General features: G+C 35.9%; 1 protein-coding gene across 9 annotated transcripts in view; it reads left to right on the top strand.

Moving 5' to 3' along the window:
- The window catches only part of PRTFDC1 (phosphoribosyl transferase domain containing 1), a 48,643-nt gene that overhangs the window by 5,506 nt on the left and 27,515 nt on the right, over positions 1-15,622 (top strand). For all 9 annotated transcript variants that reach the window (XR_006166221.1, XR_006166222.1, XM_042802068.1 and 6 more), the window contains exon 3: positions 1,720-1,903. Coding sequence is in view for 7 of the 9 variants with exons in the window: in XM_042802068.1 (XP_042658002.1) it covers positions 1,720-1,903 (184 nt within the window). In the remaining 2 variants the exon portion in view is untranslated. The remainder of the gene's footprint in view (positions 1-1,719; positions 1,904-15,622) is intronic.

Here is a 15,622-nt window from a genome sequence, read left to right as displayed (position 1 = left end):
GAGAAAATTATCTTGTCAGTTGGTAGCAATTATAGGTGAAAAAACTGGTATGTTTTTATTTAGAAGTTGAAATTAGTACATTTTTGTCTCTGCTGGAGTTCATACTCTTTTAAAATACAAAGTAGTCTTTGGAAATTTGGAAATTTCAGCTCCTCAAACAATATGAGGAAAAATATAAAAAAAATAAAATCACCTGAGAGATGTTTCTTCTTAATCAGAGTTTTCCCCCATTATTCTCAGACTTGAGAAGAGATGATAAAAGACTATTTTGCTAATCTTCAGTAAAGTAAGTGAAAGTCTTTTACTAATCTTCATTCTTACATCAGTAAAAGGAATTACACATTTAAAGACAAATAAGATAATCTAATGATATCTTTTATTTTTCAAATCGAAAAAAACCTAGTTACCGCTATATGGAATTTACTTGAGCATTACAAATACAAAGATGTGAAAATGAAGTGACAGCATTTGCTCATAAGTAGTCTGTCTGTTTTAGAGCTTATTCTGCTCTGGTACATGCACACATGTAGATTTCTCTAAAGTTCAATGTATTTATGTAGTGGCAAATGGATTCCCATATTACAGTGGGTAGAGAAAAAAAATATGAAAAATGTAGTCATGAAGGACGTGGGATAAATTATAGGATTATTTAATAAACTGCATCCTGTCAACAAGTCCACTCTCATTGAAACTACTAATCTTATTCAGAGAGCTATCAAAGAAATTCCCAGTGAAAGTGTTTACAGAAAATCATGCACTGAGCTGTTTTTCCTCAAAACATCAGACGACATTGTTCAGTTTTCTGTTGATACCTGCTTTATATCTAGAAATGACCTGGTACCCCATTTTAAGTCTAAAAATGCCATCTACCTTTTTCTTTAGAAAGCAAAGCTACTTAAGATAAGTATTTATGTTTATTATTTTTATCTTGAAAGTTTATGTACTATTGTATGGGAGAAATGTGTATCTTTTGGTTTCAATCATCTGCCACATTGTGTTTGCAATTCAGAATTGTCAAAGAGGAGACAGATATAGGAAACCTGCAATTCCAGGTTCATTGGATCATATCCTTGATTATTCTCATGTGTGTGACCTTGAACAAGTCACTTAAGCGCTTTACACTCTTCCTTTTTGCAGTATGAAATAGTCATAATGTACACTCTTTATACAATTTTGATTGATGCTTTATTTCATTATAGTATTTGTGTATATTTTTATTAGAAGTGTAAAGGTAGCGTCTTCCAAAGCCTATCAGTGTGACATATTTCTAATAATTCCCTTCCCTGTCTTTCACATAATTTATTGTTCATGCATAGTAACTAACATAGCAAGGTAGAGGATCGTACAGGAATACTTTATATTGATGTTTCCTGTGAGATGAAACAGAAGGCTAAGTTGCATTATTTACTCCAAAGTCTCTGAAATGCTTATGAATTCAACATATGCTGCGATGTGTTACTCCCTTTTCTATAACTGTGGAATTTATGCATTTAAGGTTAGCAAGTTTCATTCACATGCTTTGCATCTTGCATCCATCACTCTATATCTGCCTACTGTGAACTTGATCCAAACCCAGTCAAGTCAAGTCACTTAAGCAGACTGTCAGTGAAGCTGTCTATTCACCATAGTGTTTCTTTGCAACCACATGGAAATCATCCCATGAACTTAGAGAATCTGCATCTAATGTTATTTTATCCTTATTTTTTTTTTTTGCCCCAGGACTGAACGATTGGCCAAAGATATTATGCAAGACATTGGAGACAATGATATTGTGGTTCTCTGTGTCCTCAAAGGTGGCTACAAGTTCTGTGCTGACCTTGTGGAGCACATTAAAAATCTCAGCAGAAATTCAGAAAGGTTCATCTCCATGAAAGTCGATTTTGTTAGACTGAAAAGTTACCATGTAAGTCAACAACTTATTTATGTAGATTCTGGCTGTATGTTCATAATAAATAGTGGACTTTTGTAAATGAGAATTCCCTCCTCTCCCCCCAAATTATAAGAAAAACGGTATGAAAAATATTTTTCTTTGAAAAATCTGTGAGGTTTTTTTTTTCAAAATAATTGCTCATGTCCCTTATGCTTTATGGATAGTATGAATGAGGATATGAAGCATCCTCAAGCTGTATTTTTTATTTAGTCTGTCTTCACTTTTGGACAGAAAAATATTCAAGTTTCTGTCATGTAAAATGTCGACATGTTGTTTGTTCTCAAAATCCTCAACAGTTCTGTCAAGTTTATTTCATGTTACTTTATTTTCCACCTCCGCATAGTTTGGGATAACTGCAAGATGATAAGTCTGTATCTTACTCTAAATGTTTAATGCTAAGTAAATGAAATGCTTTCATCTTCATAACATGCAGTTTACATAGCAGCAAAATATACCACTAGATGATGATAGTGCTTTATAAGAAAATGAAATAAGCCATTGAATCAAATCCAGTCTTGAATTAAGGATCAAGACTTCCTCTTATCTTCAGAGGAAATTGTGCAATAATGATTCATTTGTTTCAGTGAGGCAATAATAGTGAGATGACTGTTCTTTTTTTAGAATGCTTGATTACAGTTTCTATTTGGATATGCTATACATTTATATTCCACCTTGTAGTGCACACTCTGTAGTGAGGGAGCATTTCTAAAAGTTGCCCTAGAAATGTCTGAGGAAGCACACTAAATACATGGATTTGTAATACAGTTTCTCTCTGAGCATAAATGCAATTGGCTGAGTCCAGTAGTTCCCACAAGAACTTTCCACAGGCCCTTTCCACAGACAGAAGTTCATTAGTTGGTATTTTGCTCTGATCCCAGTGGTCATAAACTTTTCCTAACTTTCACAAATCCAGTCTGAATATTTTCCATCATGGAAGAGGAGTGAATGAGAACCTTTTGTAGCTATTTGGTTAGGATTTGGTCCTGGGACTTCTCTTTCAAGAATTAGTCAGGTCTATGAAGGACATGTACAATACTAATATTATACAATTTCTAGCTATTTAGTAATATCACAGAACTAATTAATAAAGTAAAATATAATGTTTGCCTCACATAAAGGCACATGGAAATTTTTTTTTTTGGTGTAGTAATGATAGCACTTCAAGAATACTTCTTGGCTAATAGTGGAATTACTTACATTGGTTTTTATTTTGCACCTGGCATATAGGTAATGCACATGCTTTTCCTTTTGGGTTATCTCTTATCCAGCAAGAAGATACCCTGGTTCTAAAATTTCTCTCCTTGGTGACAATTCAACTCTTATTAGCCATACTAACCCATAATCAATGAGTGGCAGGAAATGTACCATAAAGTGTGGAAATCTTCACATCATCGCTTAGGAAATAAAATAAAAGCATGTTATATAAAGCTGAAACTGCAAAACAAATTGTGTTATGCAAGGATGCTATTATCAAGACTAAGTCCTAAATGATCCTAGCATTTAGTGGCTGTCCATATTTTGGATCTTAGCCTCATGCTTTAGCATGAAGGTAGTGCCCTCCCTAGAACTAGTGCTTGCATCTAGTTTTTAGAAAATAAATCCTTTTTTTCTTATAAGTGCTTCCAGAAGGCTGTCATGTATTTAGAGCCTGAAGCACCTGTGCTTGATTTAGTGCTCGGAACAGTGCTTGATATCTGCTTGGCCTTGAGAAGCTGAACAACACTGCAGTATAAATTTGAAATAACATTAATATTGGTAGATTTATTCCATGAGATATGCATGAATGTAATGCTAAAGTATCAGTACAACTACCTGCCAACCTTTGCGTTTTGAGTTATTGTTGCACCCTGTCCAGTTGCAGGTTTTAGAGAAGGTACCCTTGTTAACATAGCCATGGTCAGAACACTTGAAGAACTCACTGTTATTAGTTTGAGTGACTCTTTATCCCGGTCTTACGTGAGACTCCAAAATCCCCCATATCAGTTTGTTCTGTAATAACATACTTCTCACAGTGTTTTACACTTTAATCAGAGGCAAGTAATTACAGTTTTAGAGGTAAGGCTCTACATAAAGTCTTGGAGCATCACTGGTTCCACTCCTTTGATTCTCTTTGCCTTTTTTGTTCCACTTTCTATTAAGACTTATTACCGCTCTCTCTTTTTATCCCCTTTTCTTTTTGTAGATACTGTTCTTCTCATATTATTTATCCTGCTTCTTTATACTAACTGTTCTCTGTTTCTCTCCTTAAAGGGAGTCCTGCTGCTCTCAATATACTTCCTTCAGATATGCCTTCCTTCCCCCTTCCAGCTGTTTAAATCCAACAACTAATATCAGCTCAAACTCATGGGATTTTTGATTTGTCTCATTCCGACATCAATGCTGAAAGGTTAGTTGATTTTTAGAGGTTGCTATTTGAAGTGGGTTTCTTGGTTTAATCAGGTAGCAAAAATGGACTACAACTGTGACGTGAAGTCAGATCTTGGCATCAGTGAAAGTACATCTTAACTGCAAAATATCAGTGGAAAATGTTGTACTTTGATATCTGGCATATGGACATGTCTACAGGAAAAGGAGATTGCAAATATGACCAGCTTTGCATGGCTCTTTGTTTTTCAAAGCTGTCACCATATTCCAGGGTTTAGACACTTAATTAGTACGTTAATAACTGCTTTCATAGTAAGGAGCTGAAAGGTGTAAATTATTTTTTAGACTTCTTCATACAAATGAATCAGTTAAAAAAAAGTATAGTGCATTTAGGTTCTTTAGATATTAATGAGATGAGGGAATGCTCGTACTTCCATAATCATGATGTTTTTACCTGATTTGCAAAGTATTGACATATGTGCCTAAGCCTGGACATTTTCAGGAGAAACTTTCCTGTTTTTAACAAGTGGTGTCTTGTTTCATTATCTCAAATTGTCACGTCAGATTACTGAATTTAGTATATATACAGGTAACATGAGAAAATACCATTTGTTTATTATTTTGAGAGGAAACAAAGTTGAATCCAACTTAGGAAACCATAGCCTAAAAATAATGTGGTTATACTGTTTATATTCTACAGACATCAGTGTTAGTTCTTAGACCTTTAATAGAATTCCTGCAACTGAAACTGGAGGTGCAGCCTTGTCTGAAAGCATATTTGTATTTCCTCTAGAAATTGAACTGTATTTTTCCAAGTCTTTAGGTTTTTTTCACTAGAATGCTAAAATGATACAGTAGAGAAAGTTAAGGAGTTTACACATGTGGACAGAAACTTATAGGCTCAGTTATAGATCAATAAAGAAAAAATTAGATGTGCTTAATTATAAACAAATTTGTATCTGTAAATTGAGAAATATATGATTTACAAAGAAACAGTAACATTGTTATAACTCAGATTTTTAAGGCTTCTTAATCATTAAGAATGATATTAAAAATAATTGTGAAACGGAGAAGAATCATGGCTGGAAGATATGTGGATAGTTTTCCTCCATAGAAATAAGATTTTTGGAGAATGCCATTTCTTGTAGACTTCCAGGTGATATAATATACTTGTTCTCATTTTAATTATGTTTATTTAAATGAGCTCAAAATAAGGAGGTTGTTTAAGTGGGGATTTCATTAGAGGCTGTACCGTGACTTTACAAGCTTCTAGCACAGCAGGAGATTGAAATCACCAAGGTGAGAGTTATAAAATATGATTTTGGAAATAAACAGATATGAAGGTATCATGTAGGCTTAAGGGTAAGAATCAGGAAGTAGATGGAGAAGAAAATAAAATCCAGTGATGGAAATTTGAATGAGAAGCAGCAGCTCTGAGTTTTAGGAGGCAGAGAAAACACACCTTTCTGAATGAACTCAGAAGCAGTGAGGCAATAAGTATAATGGGTAGACAAGGAAGCAGTAGAATAGTCATCACATGAAATCTGATGCAGGTAGGGAGAGCTGCATGCCAAGTTTTAGGGGAGAACAATGTATTCTGGCAACACTGATGTATGAACTGACAGAATTTGGCAACTCCTAGGTATTAAGTTCTAAGACACTGGATTTTAGTATAACATTAGGTAAGAACGGTGCAATTGACTGCAGAGATTTTTAAGTTTAAACCTGGATGAATAGAATGGAATACATTCAGTTTTCACCATACTGATTTTTTTCCAGAGTAATTGCTCCTCCACAGGGAATCAGAGCTCTGAAATTGAAAAGAGGTGAGAGTTTCAGATTGATAGAAGAATCCAAAATTATTTTCAGAAGCATGGTAGGTTGAAGTAAGGGGTGAAAAGTAATGGAGGAGGAAGCAGGGCTTGAGAATGTCATCTAAGGAGAATATATCACCAGCAGAAGAGGTAAGAAACACAGATACAGAAATTCTTTAATATGTTTGTGATATTGATAACTTTAGGAGATTAAAGAACTAACTAGGAAGAATCCAGAGGCAGTACAACAGAGGAAGCAGGAATGTGTTTTACTAGAGTGTTTACCTATGGATAGAACTCGATAAGAAAGAATATTTGGGGATGAACCAAAAGTGAGAGTGAACAAAGGAATAGAAGGATGTGGATGTCATGAAGGGCTGAATGGGATATATTTTAGTAAAAAACCATAGCATGAGAACCATAGCAGAAGAATAGAATGTTCACAAACAATAATTAGAGCTTCTCTTTGTTCAGTGTGGAAGAGACGATTTAGGATAGACTGATAAAGGCAAAGGTTGAGTTAAAGCTTGAGGCAGAAGAGAATGTTGTGGCTCATCAAGTCTAATACCTTGCTAATATATGTAACAATATCACCTAATCCTGTTCCATGGGTACACCAAATGTGATCTTTAAACCAAAGCTCAATTTTGAAATGGAAGTGGAAAAATCAAGTGGAGAAGTAGAGGAAGTATGCACAGTCTGTAGACTTTCTTAAGAAGTTCTCAGCAACCTGTCAGTAGAAGAAAAAGTAAATACCTGTGAACTAAGACTTCTTTAGTGGGCAGATGATGGAAGCTAACAACTGAAAGAATCATGCTGAGACTCATTGTTGAAATTGGTGGTGGGGGCTGGTGGAAGAGATGAAAAACAGCACATACTTTTATTAGGCAGATCAGCATGCTTTATACGTGCATTGCTGCCTATTCCTGTGAAATGTTTAGTATTCCTATATCATTATCCATAGATGTCTATTTAATTCTCTTAATGACTATATTTTACAAAGTAAGTATGGTAGTAAACCTCACATTTTGGGGAAGGGCAAGTGAATCTTGGTGGCATAGCTTTTTTTCATTGAAAAACATGGAGAACTAAGTTAGGAGTGAGATTGATACTTTTCCTTAAGACTTTTGTGATTTGTTTATTCCCGTGTGGACTAAAGTGACAGAAGACCACTCATCTTTGTTACTTCAAAGTAACACTGTTATAATAATCTCTGTTATTTTGAATAACTTTGAAATCTCACCTGGAGTACTGCATCCAGCTCTGGAGTTCTCAGTACAGGAAAGACATGAACCTCTTGGAGCGGGTCCAGAGGAGGCCACAAAAATTATCAGAGGGATGGAGCATCTCTCCTATGAGGCCAGGCTGAGAGAGTTGGGATTGTTCAGCCTGGAGAAGGGAAGGCTCCAGGGAGACCTTTTTGTGGCTCTTCAATGCTTAAAGGGATCTTATAAGATGGAAACAGACTTTTTAGTAGGGCCTGCTGCAATAGGACAAGGGGTATTTTGGTTTTCAACTAAAAGAGGATAGATTTAGACTAGATATAAGGAAGAAATTTTTTACAATGAGGTTGGTAAAGCACTGGAACAGGCTGCCCAGAGAGATGGTAGATGACTCATCCCTGGAAACATTCAAGGTCATCTTAGATGGGGCTCTGAGCAACCTGATCTAGTTGAAGATGTCCCTATTTATGGCAGGGAGGGTGAAACTAGATGACCTTTAAAGGTCCCTTCCAACACCAATTATTCTATGATTCTATGAAATTATGAAGTGTACTTCTGAAAGAGCATAGTAGATGAATTGTTGATAATCAGCTTATACATCATAGTTGCTAATTCCATTTTAAGCAGAGATTATTACAGAATATTGATCTGTTTTCCATATAGTATCTGAAATGCAGATTCTATTCTAGAAGTGCATTTTTCATCTTCTGATGTGAAAAAGATATTGTTGAAAATCATCCTGGAAAATATGAATGAACTTCAGAGGAGTGTTGCTTGCTAGTCAGTTGAAGTAAACTTCTAGAGGATTATGTAGATTGGGTCAATTCGTGCAATTCTTTAAAATGAATACATTATTTATGGTTTCTAGAACAAAACTAATAAAAAAAACGTGACCTCTGAAATGTAATCCATGGACAATGGTTGCATTGAAGTCTGTTCACAAACAAACCCATTGATATGATCTGTTTCCTCTTCAGCCTTCAGTTATTTGAAATATATTTACAACTGTTGGATATTAATCTTGGCATAAACAGGACTATTAGTGCTGCAAAATTCTAAAAAAAAGCAACAAAACAAGCATTGTTTAGTAGAAATCTGAATGTTTTTGCTATATGAAGCCATCTCAGTAAATAGTTTTGCTATATCTCTCTTCTGTAGGAGTAAGGAAGCAGAGGGATTTTATAACGAGTAAATTGAAAGCCAGTTAGTAAATGTAGTAAAATTTATTTTTCTGCCATGTAGCTTTAGTTCTCATACACTATTACTAAATAATTACATCTTAAAAACACAACAGCATGAAGCATCAGACTATAATCAGAGTAGAGTATGGTGTAAAATATACATTCCTGCTTTGCATAGTAGCCTATTCTTATTCAGCATAATATTACTCTATGGAACTTGTTTTTTTACATTAGGAAACAGTATGTCGAAACCTGACCCTTAGAAGCAAGTAAGTTCAAAATGATTTTATTCATTTAACAACACAACAGAAATAACTAAGTGTATTGCTTGTATTTAATGATTCATATCTATACTCAGACTCTACACCAGTGTTACAATGATTGTATGATCTCCATGCCTGTGTGTCATGAAAACACAATTTATGGTCTCCTGAGAAAAATGCATGTCCTGAGATGAAAGAGAATTCACATTAGCTTTTGTACTTAAAGAATCTCTCCTGGGCAGGTTGTGTGTTCCCTTTAGTTTGCTTCACGCACACAGTTTAGCTGATGACAATGTCATCTTCTTCATCCTCAGTAGCCATGGAAGAATTACAAATTGGAGCCTACCTGGTAGAATGAATTCCTATCAACTTTAAGGCCAAATTCTGCAATAATTTCACGGGACTGAACTCCAAATTAACTCTGAATTATCAATTTGACATGCAAATAAATATCTTCAGTGTAGGCAAAATGTGCTTTATTTATTTGATTTGGAGAGTGTCTGTGCATGTACTAGACGTTCAAAAACTAAGATAATACTCTTTTAACCTTTTGCATGGCTTGCAGTCATCACTGTAGACAGGGAACACCTGTGCAGAGAATTTTGCAACATGATATAATTTTAGAAGCTAATGGACAACAAAAAAATGACATTAATTTACTCCACAGAAGCTACCAGTGTCATGGGTATAGACCTTAAAGTTGTTGCTGTTCTGAGAAATGTGTTCTAATGGTTGTAGGCGGTGCTGCCAAATAGATGTCTTATGGGCAAGCTAAAGATGAGAGATTTGGGACTAGAAATATATTCCTAGAATTGCCAAAGGGATTTTATCTCTGTGTACTTTTCCATGTTTATGAATGGATAAAATGGCATTTGCATCCTAAAGTAGTAGTATCTTTTTGAGTGAAAGCTCTGTGAAATGCTCAAACCTACTAAAACGAGTGAGTAGAATGTCCTTTACAGTTCCAAGCCAAAGATACTCTTGAGTCTTAAGCAAGCACCGATGCTATCTCTGTATCGCTGATGCTTCGGTTATTTCCTGAAACTTCATAAGACCTGAGATGGTTAAAAAGGTGAGGAACAGTGGAAACAGATCATATTTTGTGCGAATAGAATGTTTGGAGATGCTACAATTCACTCACAATCCTCCTAACTGTGTCTAAATGTTCATTTTCCAAGTGTTGACTTGATTAAAAATAGAATATTTTTCATGAAAGAAACAAAAACTACTTCTACATGCAGCAGTGTCTTACTGCAAAACGTCAGCCTCAGAGACACTAAAGCTTTCCTGAGAAATAGCTGAAAATGAGTTAGTAGTGGAAGTTGCCCCAAAAACTTATTCTTGCAACTAGCTGGTGATTTTTAAAAGAAATTTACAAAAATATAATGAGAAGAATGGCAGTCTCGTTGGTTAAGTTGTGGCGGATGTTATTAGAGTAACAGCATGATTCAGGCAACTTTGAGAGTAAACTCTCCTGCCAAATTCATCTGTATATCAGGTACAGACAGTTAGCGTTTGGTGTGAAAACCAAGACACTGGAAATAGGTCTCTTTTCTGATTGCATCTGCACTGGCTGGAACAATTATGTTCTCCAGTTCATTCCTCAGCAACTGCAGTGCCTTCCTGCCAGTCGCACTTGCCAGCTCAGCTGCTCTGAGAACTTCCTAACCTGCCTCAGCCCAGGTGAGACCAGTTAAAAGAGACTTTCTATTTGAACCTCTTCAGCTTGCTGGATTCATTTTTACTGACCCAGATGCATACGTGCATCTCAGCCTGCCAGTAGCCCCTGCCAGAGGGAGAGTTACAAGCAGCTGGGGACAGCTTGTGGGCAGTAAGTTCCTTAGCACAGCTCTTGTTGGAAAAACAACTCTACCCATAGTCAAGGGGTCCTTGCCACTAAGTGTGCAAGCCTCAGGCTCCCCTCTTTATCTGAGAGATATTTCAACACTAATTATGGATATGGATATTTCAACCCTAATTATTTTTGTGAACCAACCTACTTTTCATAGTGTTCTAAGGCAAACTGAAGAAGGTTGTACTATATGTAATAAAATGTGACCTTAAAATACAGTGTTGTGAAACTTCTCAGATCTGGAGGCAGATGCTCTCCTTTCTAGGCATCTACAGCTCCCATTTAACGTGATGGCAGAGTTGTGAGATATGGGAGCTTAAATTCATCACTTGCTCAAGGCTCTCTTGAGTGTAAGGAGGAAGAAAATGTTTCTGATTTAAGTTATTTTAATTAAAACATACAGTATTTTCCTGTTGGACACCGCTTAGGGGCTTGGAGTGTTACTAATAATATAAGTAGGCGTTAATTTGTGGGCATAGTTCAGGAAAGGTCGTAATAAGCCTATCATACAGTCAGTTTATCAAGTTTATCTGTAATGTAAAACTTACTCATAGAGGGGTGATCTCTGTAACTGTATACATCAGATAACACACCTACACACCACTTAAATATGTTAGCACCATCTGAATTCTTAGTGATTTTTTTTTTTTAAAGTATGAGTAAGTGTTTCAGTGACTCACATATAAAAGGTTTGGGGGAACCAAACAGCTCAGCCGGGGGAGAATTGAGTAGGAAGAGGCCTGATTGCCATGGGGACAGAACGAGAGCAGATGTGGCAGTGAAGGCAGAGTGGTACTGAGCTGTGCTACAGCTCTCCAGCAAAATCAAAATATTGTTTTAAGGCGTTTATGCGGCATATTAAAGCAAGTAATTACTTGCTTTGTCAAGATACTTTTCACTTTTATTCATTGTTCACTGCTTAGGTATTATCTTTCTTTATACTGATTTGTGATTTTTTTAGCTGTGGAATTATTTTTTCTAACTGAAAAAATTTTATACTTTTCCTGTATTGTGTGTTGATATTCTCTTCTTCTGGACTTCAGAACTAATGCAAACTCCACAAGAGATATTTTCTAATCTTTTTGGAGAAATTTGTCTCCCCAAGGGTCACATTTTTCTAACGAGCTGTAACAGGGTTTTTGAAAACTGTTTTCCAATTTGAAATAAATGTTTTAGATTGCACTATGTTACAGAGGGTACAGCTACTATGTATAAATGGAGTTTTAGATCCAAAGTTCATTTTTCTTAAGTTTTTAATATGTTTTTCTTGTGAGCATACATGTTTGGTATTTTTAAGCAATCCAGGTTTCTGGAACATCTTAACATTTGAGACTGGATATTTTAAAAATTGGTCAGTTTTAGAACAGATTCAAAGCATCAAGGGATTTAAATAAAAGCATTTGAGAGGTCATCGTTTTAAAGAGTTAGATTCTAAAGTTCCCTTGGATACAATATTTGTTGTACAGCAGTGGTTTGTTAGAAAGCCTAAAAAATTGAAGTTTAGTCTTAGTAAAAGATTTTGTTTCATATTCCACCAAAAATACAGCAAGCTACTACTAAATTATGACACTTGCAGCAATACTATATGTCATCATTAGGAGAAACTATTTTCAGTCTGCTTCACAGATTTTTACAGTGACAGGGATATAGACTCTTACATATAAGAAAGGTCCAGAACATCATGGTTGCGAATCCTGTTGTACAAATAAGATCTGGCAAGTTTGAAAATACCGCGACATGTTTATGCTCTGGAAAAATATCACCTTGATTACCTATTTGGATGCTAATAATACCATCTACTGTGTGGTTTTGTATATTAAGATCTGAAATGGGGCAAAATTAATTAAAAGAAGCCGGAGGGTTTTAATTTTCCTGAGGAATTCTATGACTCTGCGTTACTGGCATCTCTTAAATGCTGTTTCTTAAAACAGATCATAGCATGTGTGATCTTCATGCAGTGCCACACCCCAGGGGTGCTGTAAGGCATAAACCAAAAAAGGTTATTTAAAAGCAATAACAAGAAGTACTGTATTATTGCAGTGCTTATCTGTGTGACGAATACAATATTATTTTCCCTCCTTATTTGATAGATAGAAGTTAGAATCTTTAAATAGATAAGGGATACTATAAAATAACCTTGCAAGAAAACTTACAAAACATATGTGTGTTGTCAATAGTTTCCAAGTTGTCACTAGCCAAGGGACCAAACATAGTGGTATGAAAGAGAGCGCTACTGAGTTGTGAGAGTCAATGATATACTAGACTCCAGATTGCTGGAAAGGACTAAGCATTTGAAGTTTTTATCAGTCTCATCTTTTGTAAATTTGCTTACACCTATCTATCTGTTTTCTCAGCCTGTGGCTATTTGACAAATGTGAAGATTCTTCTCTTACCTTCCTTTTATCACCAAATCCTAGGAACTGCTGATAGTCAGGGTCAGAAGGTTAGTACTTTGTGCTTAGTCTAGAGAAAGCTGTTTTCTCTTGTACTTGCAGAGCCCCCCAATGACAGCATTTTTAGTATGGAGCTACAAATTCACTATACATTTTTCCACAATGTTCATTTACTTTTGTTCATTACCTTACAACACAATTAGAACAATGGGGTAAGATGATACATATGAATCTAGTAGTGTCCCAGCTGGCATGCTTAGACCCTCTGTTGATGCTGGGAAACATGACTTCTAGTTCCACTGCTGTAATGTTCATGCATTTAATGCTAAATATTAATTGGGTAAAATACAGGTTTTCCAGTTAACGTGGACTTGAACCCAAATTCACCTTTTCTTAACTGAGTCCAGTATAGTTAGCCATATCATGCTTGATGTCCTTTATGATTGTTGTATTACCATAGCATAGTAACTGGAGGAAGATTTTTCCCTACACTCTTTAGCTTATGTGGTCTTTTGAGAGCTGAGGAAGAAGCGAAGCCCAAGTCTCCTATTCCAAGAGTAGGGGCTTGTATTGCCTTATTATCACAAAAGGTGTATACCCTTAGTAATGCTGCCTGGCAATCCAAAATGAGTATCTGAGTAGGATTATGGCAGTTCTGGAGAGTATGCTTCCTAAATTGTTCTTTTGCCTGTAAGTTTTAAATTTTATTTGCCTCCCATCTCTGGAGATGAAGTATGTGGTCTGAACCTCACCTCACATAACTGAACAGCCTTATTAAATTGTTAGTACCTTTTCCCATCCAGGAACATATGCAGATTTTATTTCTATGTTTTAAATATTATTTTACAGAATAAAAATAAGTTATAATACAAGGAAATCTCAGACTACACTCTGTGGAAACTAACTGGAGTTTTGAGGATATATTGTGTTCCTGATTTATATATGAGTCAAAACATTTGGTATCACATGTTCTTGATTTCTGTTCTTGCTGATCTCTTTAATTGTGTAGGTGCTGTTTGTGCTGTATTGTTGTATGTGATGCTGTAGTCTTACTGCCTCATTCTTAAACAAAATAGCCCATTGGACCAGTACCAAGCAAATATATAAAACTTAATTGCTAAACCAGAAAGGAAAATGTGAAATAATTTACTGTCTATAATCCTTATTAGCCAAATTAACTGGTCTAAATTCTGCTGCAATTTACAGCAGTTTGGCCCTTTTCACGTAGAGTTACTCCGTGTTTATGCCAATAAAATTTAAATCATATCTCTGTTTGGAGATTTTAAGGGAAGTTTTACCCACAATAGAACCACAGGGGTAGATCATGTATGCAGTCACGTTTTAGAAAATTTTCTTTATTTGAAAAATGTTTAAATATCCATATATATCTACAGAACTTTTTAATAGGTAGAAATACAGTTTTGAACACGTGCTTCCAGCAAAATGAAAGAGTGTAAAGAATTTGCAGCTTTTAATATTTGCCCTTGGCAAGTAATGTTATTAGTTGCAGGTACAACCTCCAACTTTACATCACATTAACATTGCATGTGAGTTCACCTTTGTTGAGGTCTGAGAGTACACACAAGAGAGATCAATTCCAAATGTCTTGATCAGAAAGGGAAAAGCTTCAATGGCAGTTTACGCTTCATTAGATACCACAGACTTTCCACGGAAGCAACTCCTGTAGGGGATGAATTGTCTGGTACCTATTTCAAGATACCTTACCTTCTTTGGATTAAATATAGAGAAGGCATGCAGGAGTCCTGGTACACAAGAAATTACTGAATGTGTGAACAGAGGATTGTAAACAATCCAGCTTATTAAATTTAATAACTTACTGTTGCCCTGAGAGTTGTTTAAGCTGAATGATCTGCCTTGGTTTTACAGCAGGGAAGAAACATACACGTGTTACCACAGGTCAGCTGATAAGGAGTACCTTGCTGTCAGTAAGTTCCTTGTTTGTCTTTCTCTGTCCAAAGCCAACTTCCTCATTGCAGAACTCTGGCCTTCCCTGGAACTGGATAGACTAGCCTGAATTTGAAGCACTTCCAAACCTGTGTGATGGAGCTTTTAGTTAAGGAATAACAACAAGGAAGAAAAAGAATAAAAAATAAGTGGAATCTTCAAATTACTTATGTTGTAGATCTAACCATAGAGAAGTAAATTGTGTCTTACCCTGTAGTAACTAGAGCTCTGATAGACATAGCTACACCAGTTTAAAATTTACTATTGCAAGTTATCCTACAGTAGCAGTAAGGCAGATCTCAGTACAGCATAGTCAGAGGTGTGGTTACCAAGCAGCTCAAGAAGGCAGCTTTAAAGCTGACAGCAATAAACAAAACCGTCAGTGCTTCAGTGCAAATGTACCTTTACTGTCCCTGCAAGATAGGTGATGTTCTGACAGTGGGTGTATGCCAGTTTACTGTATTTAATTTCCAGTTGGTTCAGCATTGTTGGCTTGTTTACAAGGTATTCAAAGCACCTCCTACAAATATATCAGTGACCTGGCACTTGATTATTTTGCATGTGGGTGTGCCCTGGAGGTTGCCGTCTGCCTGTTGGTATACATTTGATTCTGGGCAAGGGACGGCATGCTTTCCAG

Source organism: Tyto alba, unplaced genomic scaffold (assembly GCF_018691265.1).
Source record: "Tyto alba isolate M040663 unplaced genomic scaffold, T.alba_DEE_v4.0 Super-Scaffold_38, whole genome shotgun sequence".
Classification (NCBI taxonomy): Eukaryota; Metazoa; Chordata; class Aves; order Strigiformes; family Tytonidae; genus Tyto; species Tyto alba.
Note: the sequence above shows the minus strand (reverse complement) of the source record. Positions and strands in the feature narration are given on the sequence as shown.